Below are 23,142 nucleotides of genomic sequence, written 5' to 3' on the forward strand. Positions count from 1 at the left end.
TACACTATAATAAGAAATTTAAAAATATATTCATAATAGTCCAAGCCTAAATACTGAAGCAAATAGCTTAAAGCGGATCTTTAAGAGTAGAGATTTTCATATTCTCCTCAATCTTTAATTATCATTTTTAGGCATTTTTGAGAGAAAAGGAGGGAAACGCACCTCCATTTTAATTAATTACCTATACCAAATTCCTTGGGATGTGCCATTTAAAATTTGATCCATAACTTCTGATTGCTAAACAAAATCATTTAACTACTAGGACGAGCTCAAATTCATGCAACTAGACGACCTTATAAACCTCTATTTATTGTTTCCAAGAGTACCAGCCAAGAGATGTGATATTAAAAGCATCCCTATAACTGATTCTGCAAATTTCTGGTTTGGGTTCAGCCAAGGAATTAAGTAGTGTTGAAACTGATAAGTGGAAGTCCTACCTTTTTGATGTGGCAAAATCTGGAAGGTTATATGTACTGGCTTGTAATACTTTCTCTGGTTGTTAGATACATAGTTATATTTCTGTACTTATGGTCATCTAGTCTAGAAACTGTAGTCTGTAACCTTTTCTTAATATATTAAGCTTGGCTCCACCTTCTGCCAAAAAAAAAAAAAAGGCATCCCTATAAAAAGATTCGAAAATATTATACATATTCCTTGGTAGAATAATTTTTATATTACCAACAGATATATTTTGGGAGACACTCCAGAATAAAATTAACATAAAATATAAAATAATGTAAGACTTAAATTATTACAGATAAAAAATCAGAAATATAATTATAAAATCAAACAAAAAGGAAAATAGAATAGGTAGGCATAAATATAATAATTTTATGCCAAGAATAACACAACTTTCCCAAGCTCCAGCCTCACAAGCAAATACTTGAATTGTAACTTCTTAAAACAATGTTAATAACGTTCAATCCCTTTTCTCATCGTATGAGTAGAACATCTTAGTTGAATATATATAAACTATTTCGATCCTTCAAGAAAAGTAAAATCTTAGCCATTTACTTTCTAGTTGCACAGGAAGTTTCAATCATGCAATCCATGATGTAAGTTTTCCTGCTCGTGTATCGCTTCCTATCCGCCAACTAGCTATTAAACCTCATGACATGTTTCCTTCTAATCAACAACCACAATAATTAGGAATATAACATCAACTCACAAATAGTCAATATTAAATGGACATAATATCTTAAAAAATCTGCCTGATGATTTCACACTGTCCTCTCTGCCTCTGAGCTGGTGCCTACTACACATCCCACTTTGATCGAGAGATTGAGGGTGGGGGTGGGAGGGTCCGAATCCAAGGCCAGTGATTGTGTTGGTGTTGGTAAAGCTGAACCATATCAAGAGTTAAAGTTGGCTCGTAACATTACCCCTTTACCTGTCTAGGGAATGTAAATTATAATATGTTAAAGTGATGGAGGCATGATAGCATGATCCCAGGTCGAGAGTTTTACACGAGATGTCGCTTTTCGAATTGGTAGAGGACATTTTGGTCATTAAACTGAATATTGTAAGATAACTACTTCCTTTTTTAAGCATTAAGCTTACTGTGTTCATTTTTATATTGAAAGTTCTCCACCACATTCCCTACAGGAGCAAGACTGGAAGAGGGGGAGAGAAAGATAGGGAGATGTTTCCTTCCAAAGCTAATGCGGTCCTCAACCAAGGGTTTGTGGAGGATCCCATGAGTTTTTGCACCCAGATCTCTCCTCTTTCTCATCTGAGCTTTCCTCCACATGGGATTCAGCAAACTCTTGGAGGCCTCAACATGGGAGGAGGAGTCGCCTCTTACTTAAAGGAAGGCCTTCCTTCCATACCATCCCAATATAGGGTTGCTTCCTCTGGTGGTTTAGGTCAATTTGGAGCCTCTTCAGAACAAAGATCAAGTAATAGTCTATGGTAAGAACCCCACAACATCCTCGATAGAGATATGGAGGAAAAGGATATCTAGAAACGTTTATTGTCCTACAAGATCTACTTCGCGAGAAATTCCTTAAAATTTTTCTTGAATACATCATTAGTTGCTGTCTTTTCTTCATGTTATAACTACCTTTCTGAGGGTTCAAAGGTTCGGTTGTTGTTCTTTTTGATCATAGGTTTGGTTGTTATTCTTGTTCTCCGAGTGACTCCAGTTTGAGAATTTCATCAGAAACCTCTCTCCTATTATGTTTCTAATAAAACCTCGTATCAAAATAATTCTCCCTCCCTCTCTCTCTCTCTCTCTCTCTCTCTCACTCACTCATGAGTTGTTCGTTTATGTGGTTTTCAGGTCATACGATGAAGAGGAGGGGGATCTAGGTAACAAGATATCATCCGCCGGAGAGGATAATCACAAGTACAACAAAAACAATAGTAGTAGTAGCAATAATAATAACAACAATAGCCTGTCGGTTGGTGCTATAAGAATGAAGAAGTTGAAGACAAGGAAGAAGGTTAGAGAGCCAAGATTTTGCTTCAAAACCTTGAGCGAAGTCGATGTGTTGGATGATGGCTACAAGTGGAGGAAGTATGGCCAGAAGGTTGTGAAGAACACCCAGCATCCAAGGTAGACCCTAAGACAAAGACCAGACTGCACTTTCTTTGGGCTTTTTATCTTTCTTTTTGCTCATATTGCAACCTAAATCCAATCTCCTTTTTTGATTGAAACCTAAATCCAATCTCAACTATATATCCGAACCCTTTTTGCGAACGGCCTGCATGACAAACGCTTGTAGGGGACTAGAGTTACCGTGCATTGTCCATGAATTATTTTGTTTTGGAGAGAGGATCCCTTTCCCATTCTCAGCTTCTAGATTTTCTCTCTTCTCAAAAAAAAGTTTGTACATTTTCTCCAAGATACAAAACAAGGATCTCATGCAGAGATAAAAAGAAGCTTTTGCAGCATACTTTTGAGTACCCACATGCACGCATCGATTTAAACGAACCTAATGTTAGAAATAATCTCCTTTTTATTGCTGTGGTGCTTGATATATTATAGAATGTGGGTGTCATGCTTTATTGATTTGCGGGATGTTTTTTTGATGAATGATTTGTGGGATGTGACATGACCTTTACTTTGCAAAATGAAACAACAGAAACAAACAAAATAAATTATGACTCTGGCTTTTTTAAGGAAAATTAGGGTTTGTATCTTAAACTTTGCATTAGACCCTTTTTATTAAGTTCTAACACAGGTATGCATCTCAAATAAGGTCTCAAGGAACCATGGGAATCAAGGAGATCTAACTAGGAAGGGTATGACATCTTTCACTATTGGATTTCCATAAATAAAGCATGAATTATTTGCTTTTATTTTGACTAGGATAGTGTCAGTCCTTGTGAAGCTAAAGTGATGTATAGGTTGATACGTTAGTTGATAGGAGGATTGAAAAGATGGTAATGAATAAATGGCTCTAATTAAGTTGATTAGTGCTTTTTGCTTCTAAATCATCCATCTTTCAGGAAGCATAAATGCTTTTTGGGCAACTTATTTATTTTTCCCATCTAAAAATTCTTTGCTTTATGTAATTTATATTCATGATTAAATCAATCGATCTATTTGTTAGAATTGCCAAGAAAAAAAAAAAAAAAGGAAAAATCATGGAGTCCTATCTGTCATTAAGGTTAAATGCCTGTATTAACTGTGCTATCTAGGCCTATAACTATAAATGGTCACATCTGGTACTGAGGAACTGGTGCAGATATTGTTAGTTAGGTAACTTAATTGCTTCCTTTCCAAGGCAGACGCTGGATAATTCATCTTTGGATCCCTAATAGAAATAGAGGTATCCAAAACATAAAATGCATGAAATCTTGGTAGATCTTACGGCATTCATCAGGGACTGTCTGACAAGTTAACGTCAAACTTAAACTTATGTTTATAAGATCACTTGTAGAAACTGTTTAAATCTTTGAATAGCCGTAGCATAAAAAGAGGACAGCATAATCCTGTACTTCACTTAATACCATTGCTTTCCGGTGTCTATTGGCCAGAATTGAAAAACCTAAGGATGCATTTGGTTACATTTTTTAATTTTTAATTTTTATTTTATAAAAAATATTTTTTATTTTTTTGATTTTTGATACTGAATAAAAATAAAAAAGCGAAAAGTACGTTTGGTAACTAGTTGCTTTGGTTGATTATCTAACTTTTAAAAAAATTATCTAACTTTAAAAAAAATAAGTGATTGATTAATCACATACCTCTTTGTCGAATATTGCTTTAACTGTTACCATTCTCTGCCTTCTCACCAACTTTCTGAACCAACACTCACACATTAATTGTTAGCAGCTCAACCAAACTCCTCCAATGCCGGTTTCACTCCTAGTTGCTCTTCCTCTAGTCCCTGCCGACGCATGAGCTGCATCATGGGAGGAAACCCATGCTTGAATCCAAACCTGAGCTCTATCTCATCTGCCTTGGATCCCTCCCTGGTCATCTCCTAACATCGCCACTTCTCAACCACCGATGTGAAATTAGAGCTGGAGTTCCTCTCGATGAGCTCCAACAGATGAGTGTTGGGCTCCCATGGATTGTCCCGGAGCGAGAAGATAGTAGGATTCCAGATGATGATCGAACCTTCAAAGTCGTCGGAAAGGTCGAGTTCCTTCCACATTCAAAAGATGGCGTGGAGAAGAAGAGATCGAGAGGGGAACATGGAGAGGAGACAGGAGAGACGATCCATGATGGCGAGAGTGGTGGCGGAGGACTCCTGGAGGACGATCTAGGCAGCGGAGGGGGCAAGGCGAACGAGCGCTTGGGAGGAGGAGGGGTCCTAGTGAAGGAAGAAGGCACGAAATTTTTCATTCATTTTTTTAAAGCAAAAGTAAATTTTAAAAAGTAAAAAATAATTATTTTTTGTGGAAAGTATTTTTTTTTGCTTTTTAAATTTTTACTTTTTATTTTTTGTGGTGTTATCAAATATTATTTTTTAATTTTTGCTTTTCAAAAATCAAAAAATAAAAAAAAAATATTTTTTTTGTGGTTGACCAAATGCACCCTAAATATTTTGGTATAAGTTCACCCGAGTCACTGATTTGGGTGCATTCTTGTTCCTTGGTCTTTCATTCCATCATATTCCAAATAACTTATCCCAATTAATACAGCGTATTAACTATGATTTACTTTTCTTTTATTGAATCTAAGGGACATAGTCTAATCATCAACCCAATGAAAGGAAATCCCAAAATCCCCAAAACACCCGATCAAAAAACAAACGCAGAAAAAAATTGAGCCTTCTCCATTTTCTTAGTCTTAAGGAAGTAGCGAAGGTTTTCCCATCTCCTTCACCAAGATAGATAGAAAAACAGATATACAGACAAATAAATAATATCTTGGCCTTCTGGATCTTCTTCTAATAAACGTCAAAGTGAGATTAAACTCCTAGACAGCATTTTTCCATGATATGTTTATAAGTTTCTTCAATACAAATAGCTTTTAGCAACATTTTGCTAATTACCTTAAAAAAAAAATTGCATTTAGAGAGTAAATGCTGCTCTCATATGTATTGTTATGTTTAGCAGATGATAGCAGATTTTTGATAAAATAGTTATGTGAATCCATGTTTCTAGTTTTATGGTGTGAATCTAGGAAATAAATGGCTTAACAACAAGAGATGATCAATCGAGGACTCATTACCGACAAAGCAGCGTAATCCAGCATAGAGTGGCTTGTTGAGTTTATATGGCACTCGGACCCAACAGTTCACCTCTTTGATATATATGACTATCTGGACCATATCATTTTTTTTTTCCTTTTACAAAACCATGCAGCCAATGTTCTTACCTGTATGTCTTTATTAATAATGAGATTTGATGTGTCAATAAACATGTAACTTAAGGAAGAATAACCTGTTGTGTGAAGAAAGGCTGTGATACTCTCTCCCAGGCCTACTCAACCATTATAAGAACCCATTCTTTTTTGGGTACAATACATCCACATTAATAAGGAGCTATAAATGTTCTATCTAACACATTTACATGTCAGCATTGGTTAGTGTTTTGATTTCCTTTGCTTGGTATAGCAAGCCGATCTTGAATTAGCTGATGATGATCGCAATCAAACAGCTTTGTAGAACAATTTTTTTTGAAGCAGCAGTCACTTTGATATATTATTTGGTACATATCTAATCTTCAGAAAATAGGGAAAGTAAGAGCAAGCAAAGAAGGTAAATTAACTCATATTGAAAAGAGTACATGGACAAAACCTCTCACAGGGGAATCTCACGCTACTTCACGGCCCATCATTTTTCTACTTGTCTGTAGATCATATCTGACCTTGAATATTGTTATTGATGATGTATGTTTAGGACTGCACTTATTTAAATTCAAAAATAGAAGGGAAAAAATTAATCCATCGTATCTGTTTCAGCTCTCAAATTGGAACTTTTCATTAATATTTGTGTGTTTTAAACCACCCTAATCCATGAAGACAAGCATAATAAGGTGCCTCGTATGGCATACATCTTTAATCAATGCCCAAATGATCACTACCAGGGTAATATATAGGGGTCCTTCTAATGTCAAATGGTGTGTCACTGTACACTGTTTTCCTTGGCTAGCTATTACGCTCATGATGACATGAATATAAGGTGGCGTTGGATCCCAACCGGATCGCATGTTTTGAGAGATGATGGCAGCTCATCACTCAAGTTCTGAATGGGATGGTTTCAGGTTGGCTGTCCTGCTCAGTGATCTCTGTTCATGTTTCCTTTGTGGTGTTGGGGCTCACCACTCATGAGAACACTGACGGGGTTGACAATAATGCTTGAAAATTTGGTGGGCCAATACGATTGCCACTGGACAATGAATGTGTTTTGAAGATTGGCAACTTGTTTGATGAGGTGATAATCAGTCAAATTGTTGACAAGCAACATGATCTAACAACTCATAGGTATATTTCATGGGACTGTCGTTGTTTTATTGTTGTTCTTGTTATTGTTTTGTCGCCTTAGTGACTTTGAGAGAATCCCTTATATATATATATATAACTTCGAAAGAAATGATGCAATAACCCTCAAGTTCCTTTTCACATTTTAACTATTAGTTGTGATTATTATTGGCAACTCAGATTATTCACAAACCATCCAATAAATAACGAAGCTCATGAAGTATCTACGGCTTCTTGACAAAATGCATGCATTCTTCTTATAGATTACTGTTGTTATCCATAGTTCTGTAAAAATGTTCAAAAAAAAAAAAAAAAAGGGAAAGAAAAAAAAAGGAAAAGATTAGGTTTAGCCATGACTAGGGGATTTATGTATCCACAACTATCAGGTCATAAGCTGAAAAAAAAAAGATATTAATGTTGTTAAACTGGTCAGTCATTTTTATGCTCCTTTATTTTTGAGAAAAACCATATTTCAAGATTTTCTTATTCAATGCTCCCCACTTTTTTGAAGACCTTTTTTTTTCTAAAAAAAAAAAAAGGTGAACTTCAGTATTGCCTCTATATATGTCTTCATCCTGATCGATGCCAAATTGTTGGCAAACATAAAAGTTTATGCTACGTACAGTCTGAAGGTGATTTTTCATTGTGAGCAGGAGCTACTATCGTTGCACCGAGAGCAACTGTCAAGTGAAGAAAAGGGTTGAGAGATTGGCAGAGGACCCCCGGATGGTCATCACAACTTATGAGGGTAGACACATACATTCTCCTTCGCATGATGACGATGAGTCCCGGGCTTCAGATCATATCAATTTCCTATGGTAGTCTCTTCTTCATTCTCATTGTCCCAGCATATATATCTATATATATTATCCATCGCCCACGGTTTACAATTGCAAAATGGCCTTGTAAGTTATCCATTAGGCTCCCCCACTTGTAAATTGTAAGTGTAATAATCGCATCATTCAACTGATGTTTGTTTGATGGATATCCATAAAGAACTTCCCAAGTTATATTTAATTTCTATCTCAGAAATGATTTGGAGTGAGGGATCCACTTCCAGTAATTAGTTTTGGAAATGGATCCTCGAAAATTAATATCTAATTTTTAGTTTGGCTGAGTTGCAAAAGAGTTGAGCCTGTTCATGCCTTAACCTGAACATGAACTGCTATTCGGTTACCAATTTGGAAACTTCTTTCACTTCTTCTTCCAGGTGTTAGAGTTAATATGATTGCCGTGACATATATATTCCTCTTCAAGAAAAATGGTGGTGGAAGATTGGGAAGAACAATTACATCCTCAGGGTATTGAATTGCTTATCAAATATTGCTTTGTAGGATGAACGAAGATGGAGAATAAGAGGAGAGATTGATTTGATTTGGAATGCACCAGCATCAATCCTCTGCTTCCAAATAACTCAAGGTAATATGTAAATTGGTTGTAACATGGATAGATAGTGCTGAGGAATATTCAATACTTCCAAGTGGTACAATGTTTAGCAGATCCTGTCCCATGATAGGAAAAACAAAAGACAGGAATTCGGAAAGAAAGCAAACCATTTTGGATTGGATCAATGCTGTAACTAGAACTAAACCAAGACATAAACTGATTCAATAAGTTTGCGTAAAAATTTTGTATTTTCAAACTCGTGGTCTTTATGCACTTTATGTTACTGGTAACTACAAATATAAACACACACACACACTATAATACAATACATAATTTACAAATGGGACTGTTCAGTTCCTTGCAACCAAATATGCGCTGAAATAGAAGTTGCATACATGTGAAATTGCTGCAATTGGAATTTTTTGTTTGGATGCACGCAGAGCAACTCAAACTTTTTTTTTTTGGTGGGAAGCTAGCAATTGGAAACTGCAAGCATAAAGAATTATGGTGGTTGGATAAAATAGAACCAGTACGTACATCATTTAAATAGGAAGGCAATGTGATCCTGCATTCCATGCTTCTTGTCAATATAAATACATTGTCATCCCAAAATCAACTAAAATTAAAATTTAAATAATCTTATTGATAATATCTTTTGTATCATTGTCAAAGCTACATGCCTGATATTCATACAATTTGGTGACATCACTCTTGACCATTTGTCCAAAGAATTATACCATCTTATGACTAGACCCATTTATCATGGTCCTCTGCATGACAAGATTTCAAGTGGACTAACTTGTTCTAAACATACATGTTGCTGCCAAATCCTATACCTAAGGTCGGACATAATTTCTTTAGCCGACATGATAAAGTTGTGTCGGGGCATTGATCTTCAGAGGCTAGCTTGGGGCCTACAAAAAGTTTTCCGACGAAGATACTCCAACGCTCAAATTAGGAGATGGAAAATAAGAAAAAAAAAAAAAATTTTTGAGAGTTTCTCTTGATAGTCCCCATACCACTCTATTTATAGAGGAGGAATTCGAGTCGTGTGCATCCAGGAGGTTAATCGATTTTCAATTATTATGCATGGATCAAGCTGGTGGCGATTATTCTCATTTGGCGCATGATTCAATTGTGACGGTCTCCTTCTTTATCTGGACTTTTTAGAATCATAAAGATGGTAGACTTTCCCAACAAAAGTTGCTGCCTTATGTACATCTTCCTGTGGCCGGCTTCGGCTGACCTCGAAGTACTTCGTCCATGGCCAAGGTATGAGCTCGAATACCTCGGTTAAGACTGATGACCGAGCATGTTGGTAAAGATTGAGATTTGAACTGCCGTCCATAAGGTGTCTCTACAAGCACATTGATTCTGATATCCCAGCATAGCACCGGTTGAAACTAGCTTCCCATCTTCATACCCAGTGAAGCTCGAATTCCAATGATCCTCAGTGAGAGCCGAGGACATAATCGACCAAGGTGGAGATAGCAATCCACAACAATACACATTAAGAATAGTGTCCGAAATTACTGTACTTCTTGGGCATTTTACCAAACATTTCACGCACATTGTTGCAAACAAGGATGCTGAAACCAATATCCGATTTAAGAGCATGAACATGGACTGGTCTTCCTGAAGGACGAGGAGGAGAGTAAACCTTAACTACATGTCAATCAGGCTGTCTTGATGATGATCTGAACACCCATCTCGTGCTTCCTCTCTAAGTGGACATGCGTTCACTTATTGAGCTTGAGCATGCTCATCTTGGTGCAGGCGTAGGATGCCTACTGTCACGGTCCCAATAGCTGGCTTTCTGGGATGGCACGGGTTGATGCCTTTACCGTGCCAATCCTAAGTGCGCAGAAACTTGGCGGAGCTCTGCGAGGATAAGACATGGCCTGGTGCCCGTATGGCCAGGCCGAGTATTGGCACCAGCAGACGGGTGCCAAAATGCAGCAGCGCGCGGCACCATGGACGGGCGCGCGCTGGGGTGCACATGAGCAGCGCACTGGCGCCATATTCGAGCACGTCATGCAGCAGGGCGCGCGCAGCACAGGGCGCGCACGGCAGCAGGATGCGCAGAGGGATGCGCATGGTGCCGGAGACGTGCGGCACAGGGCGCGCGCGGCACAGGGCGCGCGCGGCACAGGGCGCGCGCGGCAGCAGGATGCGCAGAGGGATGCGCATGGTGCCGGAGGCGTGCGGCACAGGGTGCGCGCGGCAGCAGGACGCGCGAGCCAACGACACAGCAGAGCCCGCGCATGGGCGCGCGTGGCATCGACCCACGCATGGGCGCGCACGGCCGGACGCGTGCGCGCATGAGTTTGCAAGGGTGCGCAGGGTGGCACCCGAGCCTGACCTTGGGTGCGTGCAGCCTGGGTCTTGGCACGCAGTTGGACGGGATTCTGAGTTGGCCCGATAGTTGCCTTCGGTTGCCTTAGTCAGTTGCTGTCCAACAGCAGTTCGGGGGAGTTGACAGCAGTTGGCTCCCAACTCCTTGGAGCGGTTGCCCTCCAAACAGATGGGAACGGTTCCGAGTTGGTTCCCAGCGGTTGGGGGAAGTTGTCCACCGCCTATGTATACCCTGCTTGCTGACTAGTAGAGGCAGGGGTGGGTACATTGGGATTTCAGAGAGACTGTGGGCGGGTCTCCATTATCCAGTGTATATTGAGAATTGGTATAAAGGAAATCTGTGATATTTCCCTTATGTGCCTTGATATCATGTCCCTTATGAAAGGAGAGTACTGAGAGGCTGAACTAGACGTGGGTCTAGTGCCGCACAAGGCTTGCATTCTTGCAAAAATTTTGGGCGAGAATCAGCCCTGTGACAGTTGGTATCAGAGCAGGTTTGCTCGAGTGAAGGGATTTTGGCCATTTGAGAGCCAAAACATTTGAGCATGGGGGTGGCGCTCATGCGAACGGGTGGTAACATGGATGCTATCCGTGAGAGATTGTCCCGATTGGAAGCGATGCTCGGTGTGCCTCAAAGTGAAGCCGCTGAACCTTTGTGGTCGCAAGTGGAGAACTCGCTGACCATATTGGTTCCACTGCAGGAAGCCTTGGCAATGGCGCAGCAACAATTGGAGGAGATGAAATTTGATGTCCGACTCCTCAAAACGGTGCTGCAAAACCCTTCGCGGGGAGATGCGACCGTCAAGATGAAAGTCCCTGATCCAAAGCCTTTCAATGGCATGCGGAGTGCCAAAGATTTGGAGAATTTCTTGTGGGACATGGAGCAATACTTCAAGGCTGCGCATGCTCCTGAAGAGGAGAAAGTCTCCATCACCAGTATGTACTTGGTGGGGGATGCCAAACTCTGGTGGCGAACCAGAACGGAGGATATGCCCGGCCACAGATTGACACTTGGGAGGTGCTGAAACAGGAATTGAAGGAGCAATTCCTCCCTTGCAATACGGCGTGGGTTGCAAGAGACTCCCTAAAGAAGTTGAGGCAGATCGGATCAGTAAGAGAGTATGTGAAGGAGTACAGCTCTCTTATGTTGGACATAAGGGATATGTCCGAGGCAGACAGGCTATTCAATTTTCTGTCTGGCCTTCAACCGTGGGCGCAATTGGAGTTGCGACGGCAAGGCATTAAGGACTTGCCCGCCGCATTGGCTGCTGCTGATGCCTTGGTGGATTTGCGAGTCAGTAAGCCCAGCAATGGGTTTGTCACGAACAAACCTAAGTTTGCTGAGAAGAACCACAGGAAGAAGCCAAAGGATGTTGGCGAGAAGCGGACCAAAGATGCTGCTGATAAAGGAAAGGCTAAGGTGGAAGGTTCCCACCAAAGGAGGGATCAAGCCAATCCTCATCCCGGTTGCTTCATCTGCAATGGTCCTCATCTTGCTCGCAATTGTCCCAACAAGAGCAAGATAAGTGCCATTATCGCTAAAGATGCCTGTGATGATTCTGATTCAGAGGCTACACACCAAGTTGCACCACTGCAATTGCTTGGTGCAATGCAAGCGGAGAGAACCAAGGAACGCCCCAAACTGATGTTCGTGCGCATGGAAGTCAATGGACATCAGCTTTCAGCCATGGTGGACAGTGGTGCCACACACAGTTTTGTGGCTGAAAGGATGGTACCCACTCTAGGCTTGAGTGTGGCGAAATACTCAAGCCGTATCAAGGCCGTCAATTTCCAAGCCCAGGCCGTGAGGGGCATGGCCTTTGACGTCCAAGTGACCATTGGCGGATGGAATGGTCGCATGAACCTGATGGTGGTTCCACTGGACGACTACAACTTGATCCTTGGCAATGACTTTTTTGTCGCTGCCAAAGTGGCGATATTGCCACACTTGAATGGACTGATGATCCATGATGAGAAGAGACCTTGTTTTGTTACAGGGTGCAGCATGCTTTCGGATGCTGGTGTTCGCGAACCAAAGGTGGAGATGGTCTCCGCCATGCAATTGGCCCGTGGATGGAAGCGGGGCCAAGTAACTTACCTTGCTGCTCTCGTTGATGTGGGCCCGGATGAGACAGCAATGGTGCCAAAGGAGGTGGCTGGACTCCTACAGGAATTCGATGATGTGATGCCTTCGGAGTTGCCAAAAGGGTTGCCGCCTCGACGTGCTGTGGACCACAAGATAGATCTTGTGCCCGGCACAAGACCTCCTGCCAAAGCTCCCTACAGAATGTCGCCTAAGGAGTTGGCTGAATTGAAGAAGCAGTTGGGTGAACTGCTGGATGCGGGAAAGGTACAACCATCTAAAGCCCCTTTCGGTGCCCCTGTGTTGTTCCAGGAAAAGAAAGATGGTTCTCTTAGGCTCTGTGTGGACTACAGAGGCCTGAACAAAGTCACCATTAAGAATAAGTACCCGGTGCCCCTGATATCAGATTTATTCGATCGTTTATCCAAGGCTGCATACTTCACTAAGTTGGATCTACGATCGGGATATTGGCAAGTGAGGATTGCCGAAGAGGATGAACCTAAAACCACTATGGTTACGAGGTATGGATCCTATGAGTTCCTTGTCATGCCGTTTGGTTTGACAAATGCCCCTGCAACTTTCTGCAACTTAATGAATGATGTCTTTTATGATTATATCGATCAGTTTGTGGTTATTTATCTGGATGATATAGTCATATATAGTGGTTCTTTGGAAGAACATCAAAAGCACTTAAAGCTGGTGTTCAATCGGCTAAGGGAACACAAGCTATATGTCAAGAAGGAAAAATGTGAATTCTGCTGCAGAGAAATCCATTTCCTTGGACATGTAGTGGGCAATGGCACGGTGAAAATGGATCGAAAGAAGGTGCAGGCCATTCTGGATTGGGCAGCACCTACCAAAGTTGCCGAGTTGAGAAGTTTTCTTGGGTTGGCAAACTATTATCGCAAATTTGTGGCCGGATATTCAAGGAAGGCTACCCCATTGACAGATTTGTTGAGGAAAGATCAACCATGGGTTTGGACTGAAAGGTGCCAAGAGGCCTTTGAGGAATTGAAGGTGGCTGTTTCGTCGGAACCAGTGCTGAAGTTGCCCGATTTTGTGAAGCCTTTCGAAGTGCATACCGATGCCTCCGATAAAGCAGTTGGAGGTGTGCTGGTACAAGAGGGACATCCAGTTGCCTTTGAAAGCTGGAAACTCAAGGAGGCAGAACAGCGATATTCTGCCCATGAGAAGGAGATGCTGGCTGTGGTGCATTGCTTGAGGACATGGCGGGTCTACCTGTTGGGTACTAGGTTTGTGGTGAAAACTGATAATGTGGCTAACACATTTTTCTTGACGCAGAAAAAGCTGTCTCCTAGACAGGCTCGGTGGCAGGAATTCTTGACGGAATATGACATGGAATGGGAGCATAAACCTGGGAGGCATAACCAGGTTGCTGATGCCTTGAGTAGGAAAGGCATTGTGGAAATGGCTGCTGCCATTTCTTCTGTGGAAGCAGACTTCACCGATAGGATTCGGGTGGTGGCGCAGTCGGATAAAGGCTACCAAAAGCTGCTTCAACAGGTTCGGGAAGGTGTGACCCGAAGATATTGGGTTGAAGATGGTCTATTGGTGGGCAAAAGCAATAGACTATATGTCCCTGATGGCGGGGGCTTGAGAAGACAACTCATGAGGGAGTCCCATGATTCCCAATGGGCGGGACACCCGGGAAGGGAGCGCATGATGGCTCTCTTGTCCCGTACATTTGTATGGGCGAAGATGGAAGAGGACATTGAGGCTTATGTCCGGTCTTGCTTGGTGTGCCAACAAGACAAAGTGGAGAGGCGCAAGGAGGCGGGTCTCCTACAACCTTTGCCGATTGCAGAAAGGCCATGGGTCTCGGTATCCATGGATTTCATCAGTGGCTTCCCGAAGATGGAAGGTATGACTTCTATCATGGTGGTTGTTGATCGCTTCTCCAAATATGCTGTGTTTGTTCCAGTCCCAGAAGCATGTCCAGCGGAGACTGCTGCGGACTTGTTCTATCGAAATGTGGTGAAACATTTCGGGTTGCCTTCAGATATCATCAGTGATAGAGATGCTCGGTTCACGGGAAGGTTTTGGACCTATCTCTTTCAATTGATGGGTTCCGAACTCAAGTTCTCCACAGCAAATCATCCTCAAACTGATGGTCAGACGGAGAGGGTGAATGCATTGTTGGAGGAGTATCTCAGACACTATGTGACAGCCAGCCAAAGGAATTGGTTGAAGCTGTTAGACACTGCTCAATTTTGCTATAATCTTCATCGATCTTCTGCAACAGGATTCAGTCTTTTTGAGTTGGCGACGGGATGCCAACCTCTTACCCCTCAAGAAATTGCTTTGCAAAAATCTGGGGGAATCTGCCCGGCAGCCTATCGATTTGCTCGCAATCAGCAGGAAATGTTGGAGGAGGCACAGGACAGTCTCCATAAAGCAGCGAGGAGGATGAAGAAATATGCAGATAAAGGGCGCAGGCCTTTGGAATTTAATGTGGGGGATAAAGTTCTGCTGAAACTGACTCCTCAAATCTGGAAAAAGATCAACAGTAAGAAGGTACATCGAGGTCTTATTCCAAGGTATGATGGACCCTTTGAAGTGGTGAAGAAGGTGGGAAATGTCGCCTATCGGCTGCATCTGCCGGAAAGGTTAAAGGTACATCCAACCTTTCATGTGAGTTATCTAAGGCCCTTTCATGAAGATGCAGATCCTTCAAGGATTCAGGCGCAAAGAGCCCCACCGACAATAAGGCAACAATTTGACAAGGAGGTGGAGAAAGTTCTTGACCACCGGACCTTGGGACACAGCAAGAAGAACAGAAGGACCGAATATTTGGTCCAATGGAAAGGGGAACCAGAGAACGAGGCTAGTTGGGAGAAGGAGACTTCTTTGTGGCAGTTTGGAGAGGTGATCCAAACTTACTTGTCACACCTCCCTCCGAGGACGTCGGGATCTTCGGGTGGCGGAGGTTTGTCACGGTCCCAATAGCTGGCTTTCTGGGATGGCACGGGTTGATGCCTTTACCGTGCCAATCCTAAGTGCGCAGAGACTTGGCGGAGCTCTGCGAGGATAAGACATGGCCTGGTGCCCATATGGCCAGGCCGAGTATTGGCACCAGCAGACGGGTGCCAAAATGCAGCAGTGCGCGGCACCATGGACGGGCGCGCGCTGGGGTGCACATGAGCAGCGCACTGGCGCCATGTTCGAGCATGCCGTGCAGCAGGGCGCGCGCAGCACAGGGCGCGCACGGCAGCAGGATGCGCAGAGGGATGCGCATGGTGCCAGAGGCGTGCGGCACAGGGCGCGCGCGGCAGCAGGATGCGCAGAGGGATGCGCATGGTGCCGGAGGCGTGCGGCATAGGGTGCGCGCGGCAGCAGGACGCGCGAGCCAACGACACAGCAGAGCCCACGCATGGGCGCGCGTGGCATCGACCCACGCATGGGCGCGCACGGCCGGACGCGTGCGTGCATGAGTTTGCAAGGGTGCGCAGGGTGGCACCCGAGCCTGACCTTGGGCGCGTGCAGCCTGGGTCTTGGCACGCAGTTGGACGGGATTCTGAGTTGGCCCGATAGTTGCCTTCGGTTGCCTTGGTCAGTTGCTGTCCAACAGCAGTTCGGGGGAGTTGACAGCAGTTGGCTCCCAACTCCTTGGAGCGGTTGCCCTCCAAACAGATGGGAACGGTTTCGAGTTGGTTCCCAGCGGTTGGGGAAAGTTGTCCACCGCCTATGTATACCCTGCTTGCTGACTAGTAGAGGCAGGGGTGGGTACGTTGGGATTTCAGAGAGACTGTGGGCGGGTCTCCATTATCCAGTGTATATTGGGAATTGGAATAAAGGAAATCTGTGATATTTCCCTTATGTGCTTTGATATCATGTCCTTTATGAAAGGAGAGTACTGAGAGGCTGAACTAGACGTGGGTCTAGTGCCGCACAAGGCTTGCATTCTTGCAAAAATTTTGGGCGAGAATCAGCCCTGTGACACCTACCATGCTGACTCAAACTATCCACGATGAGTTGAAGCATACATAACACGTCTTTAACATTTTGTCAAACACTTTCCGCATGGAATGTGAAAACAAATGGAACTCGATAAAAGTTTGATAATTTTTATTATTTACAATTATCCTAGTAAAATACCTCTGCAATGCAGGGGAATTAAAAAAAAATTGAAGGTTTCAAAATTATTTATTTTCTTTTACATTAAGGTTTCGAAATTATTAGTTGATCTTTTTGCTATAATTATTACTTGAAATTGATCAAATAAGGATTAATTATAAAAACTTTTGATATTTTATATAAAAATATTAAATGAGAAAGTATAAAAACATGTTGACTGGTATGATCTATATAAAATAAAAATATAAATATATCAATAAATATTTAATAATAAAAATATAAAAAAAATATTGATAAATAAGAAATATATTAAATAAAAAATGTAAAATATATGAATAAATATGATTATTGATTGATGTAGTTCTGCTTCGAAACACGTGGCAAATCCCAATTTAATGAAATATAGATATTTTTCAATTGAAAAGCAAACTATCACGAAAGTTTAGTCAATTAAAAATTTAAAAATAAAATTTTAATAAATTTAAAAAATTACTTCCTTATCCCTGCATGGATCTGATTTGTTCTTAAATCTGCAAAACTGATCAATTATTTTTGCAGTTATATCTTTATCTATGTTATTCATTGCATGAATACTCTTATGGTAATTGTATGAAAGAACTAAGAAGGCTCAGCAACGATCCGATCCATCAACTTAATTTATTTTAAATAGATCTGAATTTAATATAAATGAGTTTGGAGATCAATTCGTTTAGACATATTTATTAAATAGATTAAATTTAGATTTATATTTTTAATCCATAATTAGATCTGGATTATAATCCATCCCATTTACTTCTATCAAATCAGTTCAAAATCTGTTTGGTTTGTTTCTGTTCTATTTAACCCAATACATTTAATCCATTTAAATTGGTTGGATCTATTTTAAAAATCTATATTTAATATATTTAATAAATAAATTACATGGGTCGGATGGGGGTGGGGATCTAAATTTCTTCCTGAGGGCCGACTCGTGTCCGGTCCGACCCGTCTCGATTGCCAACCCTGAGAGGAGAAAATAAAACCCTTCTAGGGTTTCCGCTTCCCCCGCCGCCGCCTTGCACTCTAACTCCAATTCCAACCGATCGGCCGAGGAGGGCTTCCTTCTTTCCCTGATCAAGTGCTCGATCTCAGAAACCATGGTATCTCTCTATCGATCTCGGTGACCTCCTGAAAATCAAAGATTTCTCTCTTTTCCCTCTTGTAAAGAACGCAAGATCTCTCGATTAGACCCTACATTTGGTGGCTTTTGGTTCTTTTCAAACAACGGGCATCTCTACTCTCAATTCTTGTTTGATCTGATCGAAATATGGGATTTTGTGGTGCAGTCGCTGGTGGCGAACGAGGATTTCCAGCACATATTGCGAGTCTTGAACACCAACGTGGATGGCAAGCAGAACGTAATGTTCGCCCTCACGTCCATCAAGGGTATTGGCAGGCGTTTCGCCAACATCGTCTGCAAGAAGGCAGACGTCGATATGAACAAAAGGTCGCTTTGTCACTCTCTTTCTCTGTACTTTTTATTGTTTTTTGGTTTCTTGAAATCAGTTTTATTCTGGTTCAATCTTGCATTAGTTCGTCATCATAGTTTCTTGGTAAAATTTGATGGTGTGTTTTGTTTTCGGGTTTTTTCATAGGTTTGTTTAGATTGATACTTTGTTAGAACGCTTCAGGCTTTTTGCCTCTGCTAATTTCTATCTAAAAGATTTGATTCTTTTCCTTAAACTCGGTACTCTTGATTGATTTTAATGTGAATAGCTGTTTTCAATGGCGATTTTGATGACTTGTAGTGTATTATATTTAGGTTATGCTTCTTCTGCAATGCATTTCAGTAGTTTTTGTAATGGGATTATGGTGTGGAATTGTTAGGGCTGGTGAACTTTCTGCTGAGGAACTGGAGAATCTAATGGTCGTTGTGGCGAACCCAAGGCAATTCAAGATCCCAGACTGGTTCTTGAACAGGAAGAAGGACCACAAGGATGGGAGGTATTCTCAGGTGGTCTCCAATGCTCTTGACATGAAGCTGAGAGACGATTTAGAGCGATTGAAAAAGATCAGGTACTGGATTATATTAACTCTATGCAGCCTCTGAATTTTTTTTTTTAAAATAAATTTGGCCTAGTTTCTGTGTGAAAGAAAAACTTGGTTTTGAGCAAGATCTGAAATAAACTTCTTAGACTTATAGGGAGGGTCCGATTTGGTGGTGGAGAAGTTTAAGGAGGGAAAAGATCATGGTACCAATGGAATTGAACGTTATTCTTTGGTTGGAGAAGAAGGCATTGGACAGGTTGGATATAGTTTAGTAATCAAAGGGAAACAAATTGCAGGATGAAAACTTGCACCAAGATTGCAAAACCTAATGTCCATTTAATAAGTTCCTTATGTGCAAATCATATAACATGGACTCTAGGTTCTTTGAACAAGGTTAGAGGTAAATTTTGGTTAATTTGCAACCAGAATTTAAATTTATAAGCAGTTCATAATGAGCCCTTAAGTAGATTGTTTGGCAGGGCAGCATTTGGATTCTACTAGATGAACCAAGCCGAGTACTGCGGTCCATGATGTTGTAGACTAAAACTTCCACTTGGCGCATCTCATTGCTCTGGCCTCAATTTTTTTTGTTAGGAAGACGTAATCTAGTTAAAAGGATACAATTTCACAGATTATCTAATTTGTGTGTTGTCTCAGATATTGGTCATTAGCTTTTGGTATAAGTTAGATTCAAAATACTTTTAATTTTAGGTTCACTCACAATGAATGCATTAGTTAATAGGGCTTCAGTTACATTTTGTGTTATTTTGGTAACCTAAGGTCCTCATGGTGAACTACTAGATTTTCTGATGTATATCAATTACCAAGAGAAGATTGTGAAGCGATGCAGAATAATTGAGATGAATAAGTTTTTTGGGGATGAAAGATGAACGCTATAATATTCCTGATGGCTCATCTATCTAATTTAATTCCCAGTATAAAGAACATGATTGAAGCCTCTTCCCTTCTGTCAAGCTAAAGCATGATGCATACAATTTTATTGTTTGATGTTTCATTATACTTACCCAACAACCGTCGCTTCATGGAAGCAAGGGTTAATTAATTCATAGTTTTCTATAAGGTTATGAATTTGTAGATCTGGAGTATTCTGGTGAACCATATTTCTCTCATGCCTGTTTGTTCATGCATTTTGTTTCGTAACAAATGATTGCTTGGATGCATTTAAGGTTGATTCATGAGTTTCTACAGGTTTCTTATGATTGGACTGAATTTACAGATTGCTGGAACATTTTCAGCAGACCTGTAATTTATCTGCCAAATGGCTTAACAATGTGGAATCTCAGTTCTAGAGAAGAGTCCATGGATTTAAAGTGAGATCAAGTTTCCAAGGGTTCTGCTGGAGGTTTTCAGAGCGACATGATGCCCATTAGCATTCTTCCCATTTTAAAGAATCATGTCTCCTTTTATGATTTCCATTTAAAATAAGGTTCCCATTTTTGTTGGTACCCTCCATTTTTTTGTCATTTGACAATTACAGTATGCAATATTGTCAAATTATTTGTTATAGTTCAAGCCTAGATTTGGCATAGGCCCTTCCCAGATTAACATCTTCAATTCTGCTGTATGGTCTACTACCTCAGGAGTTGTTCCCTTCATTTTGATGCATTCAAAGCTTCCTATAGGCGGTAGTCTGTACAACATTGCTTTTTTTTTTCTTGGGTTAAGCCTGATGCGTTCCACTCTCTGCTTTGTTACTAGAAACTAAAACTCACCATCCTATGTTTGACATCTGAACATTATTATATCTAGGACAGATGACGTTTTATTGACTGCTGCATCTTTTAATATCTGTGCCACTGCTTGATATCTCGTGATTTCATATAGTGGTGTTTCTTGTGCATGACTGGTTTGGTATATCCTTGCTCAAATGAAAAACGAAAAAGGGGGAAAAAAGTATTGTTTATCCCTGCATGATGGTGCAACAACTATTTACTAGGAATATATGTTTAAGAAATTTGATGTTTACATATATAAGACATCTGTATCATGTTGTTTCCATCAAAAAATACAAGTGTTCTTTTGTGTGAGTTTCTCTCTAATTGTTAAAGAAGTCATTTGTATTTTCTGATTTTCCTTGAGTATTAGCTGTATGTAACTTTAATCAACATCAGGAATCACCGTGGCTTGCGACATTACTGGGGTCTTCGTGTTCGGGGGCAACACACCAAGACAACCGGCCGAAGGGGAAAGACTGTTGGTGTCTCAAAGAAGCGTTGAGTCGTTCGATTTTTTTTATTCCAGTGGCTGGATAATTATTTATTGAAGTGAATGCCTTTTGGTTTGAATTCAACTAGTTAAAGAACACCATCTCATTTTTGTTTTTTGGTGTAGGATTGCAGCATGATAAACTTTATGGATGTAGACTTCTTTTGTTATCTTTGAATTTGTGTACTCAAATGTTATTTGGCATATCTTAGAATATCTCTTATTTTACACTTCTCTGCCCTTTGATCATAGTTTCTGAATTTTCATTACGGTCACCAGTTTGAGCAATTGGCAATTGCTATGGATCTTGTAAAATAGGTAGCATCATGGATCAACTGGAGCATTGGGATGCATGATTCGTAGCTTTCTGCTTGTTTGATGCATGGGTTAGCTGGGTTGTGCTTCTCGGGCTTCAAATTTCAAAATACCTTTGATCCTTCATTTTTTTTTTCTTTTTTTAAAAAATATCTCTGTTATGTTATAAGTTTCACGGAACAAATATTGGATCTATGGTGAATAATTGATAGTTTCCGGGTATGTTAGCTAATACTGGTTGGGAGACCCGGGTGGAAGATTCATGTGAAAGTGACATTTTTGACATTTGTATAACAAGCACTGCATGCAACTGAAGAATGTATATGTAATATATTCTCCTCTTGGAGCCATTTATATGTATATGTAACATGTACAAAATGCGGCCTGGGCTTGTGCACCCATCTGACATCTGAAATCAGAACAAAGAATGGGAGTTTCCTTTCATGGTGGTGAACGGGATAAGTCTAACGAGAGAGAGAGAGAGAGAGAATCGGCTGGAAAACGTTAGAATGGCAGAGAAATCAAGCAAGGAAGGGGATGATTAAATTCTAGGTTTGTTCTGAAAAACGTGGTGGGCATGTGTCAGTTTGAGGGTGGGTTAACCCTTTGTCTTAAAATATGTAGGCTGGGATCGTTACCCAAAGCTGCCTGCTGCATCTTCCCTGTATCCACGGCATGTCAGTTCCAGTGATTTTATCCAATAAATCACCGAGACCCCCATCTGCAGCCACTCTAGCCTTTAAGAAACTTACCCGCTTCTGCTGTTCTGCAGCATAGCAACATCAAAGAAACTTTTCGATCACGTTCAACATGAACGATAAATTTGGTTTGGTTGGATCGGGTCGAGTCCATTGTGGGCACTCTTAAATGGTCGGCCATTCTCTGATGGAGTTTTGAAAATAAAAAATAAAAATCTTGTGGTCTTGAGTTTTTGTTATTTATTTTCTTGTGAGCACGACACGAATGATGCGGCACAGCCGTGGTGGTGCCTGGTGGAATCTTGATCCATCCGATAACAATATGGGCCATAAGGTCCCATAACAACATGGGCTCGTGATTCCAACCCACTACAAAAGCTATCGATGGTCGGCCATCGGGATCGTTGCAGAACGACCGGTAGCCCTTGTAAATCCTTCTCTCTTACCGTCTTACATGTGTGGGATTTGTTACGAGTTCTTTTTGATAAGGATTGAAGCACTAAATGAGAGATGTGAATTCCATATGCAGTCTTCTGTTTCCAAGGATTTTTTTTTTTCTAGTAAAAAAAAAAAAAAGAAAAGAAAAGAAAAGGCTTGGCTTGCTTCACCACCACTTCTGGTTTGTTTGTTAAAAGTAAATGTCGTCGAGACTCCATGTTATATAAATAAATAATGAAGCATGCCCAACTATATCTTGTGACGTTGGAGGTGCATTTTTTTTCTTCTTTGTTGTAGGTTGGGGAAGCTTCCTTCACTGTTAATGCCATGGAAAGGAATAAGCGTCTTGTGGAATCACAGAGAGAGAATCATTCAAAATGGATGTTCCCTTGGCTCTGAGTAATGAGTGATGAGAGAGCCCTACCCTTTTCTATGACTTCCAAGTCATCCGGTTTTTATCTGTTGCCTGCCAATTGGAACATCTCAAGGAACAGGATTCATTGAATAATTCGTGTGAAAAGGTTATCGAAAAGATGGAGGACTGCTGTTCCCCCTTCGAAGCATCTTTCTGCTTGGTGATGTAACATAACATCGAGTAGATCATGATGTTTTTTTAGCTAATGTACGTGGAACAACTG

The 23,142-nt window shown here is 41.1% G+C and overlaps 2 protein-coding genes across 5 annotated transcripts; both read left to right on the forward strand.

Annotated features, from left to right (window-relative positions):
* Positions 1 to 1,590: 1,590 nt before the first annotated feature.
* Positions 1,591 to 8,380, forward strand: LOC105049863 (uncharacterized). Of its 4 annotated transcripts, none has more exons than XM_073251001.1 (4): positions 1,591 to 1,911; positions 2,282 to 2,557; positions 7,534 to 7,698; positions 8,091 to 8,380. In XM_073251001.1, exons 1-4 carry the CDS (start codon positions 1,643 to 1,645, stop codon positions 8,095 to 8,097), a joined length of 717 nt encoding a protein of 238 aa, XP_073107102.1. In that variant the 5' UTR covers positions 1,591 to 1,642; the 3' UTR covers positions 8,098 to 8,380. The 4 variants fall into 4 exon arrangements, with proteins under 4 accessions (XP_073107102.1, XP_073107104.1, XP_010927976.1 ...); XM_073251003.1 differs by lacking the exon at positions 8,091 to 8,380 and adding an exon at positions 3,204 to 3,246 and having other exon boundaries at positions 7,534 to 7,626; XM_010929674.2 differs by lacking the exon at positions 8,091 to 8,380 and having other exon boundaries at positions 7,534 to 7,938.
* Positions 8,381 to 17,771: 9,391 nt separating this feature from the next.
* On the forward strand, positions 17,772 to 21,283 carry LOC105049781 (small ribosomal subunit protein uS13z/uS13y/uS13x). Its single transcript, XM_010929567.3, has 4 exons — positions 17,772 to 17,938; positions 18,125 to 18,285; positions 18,666 to 18,854; positions 20,960 to 21,283. The coding sequence occupies exons 1-4, from the start codon at positions 17,936 to 17,938 to the stop codon at positions 21,063 to 21,065; spliced, it is 459 nt and encodes a 152-aa protein (XP_010927869.1). The 5' UTR covers positions 17,772 to 17,935; the 3' UTR covers positions 21,066 to 21,283.
* Positions 21,284 to 23,142: the final 1,859 nt, after the last annotated feature.

The sequence above is a fragment of the Elaeis guineensis genome, chromosome 2 (assembly GCF_000442705.2).
Source record: "Elaeis guineensis isolate ETL-2024a chromosome 2, EG11, whole genome shotgun sequence".
NCBI lineage: Eukaryota > Viridiplantae > Streptophyta > Magnoliopsida > Arecales > Arecaceae > Elaeis > Elaeis guineensis.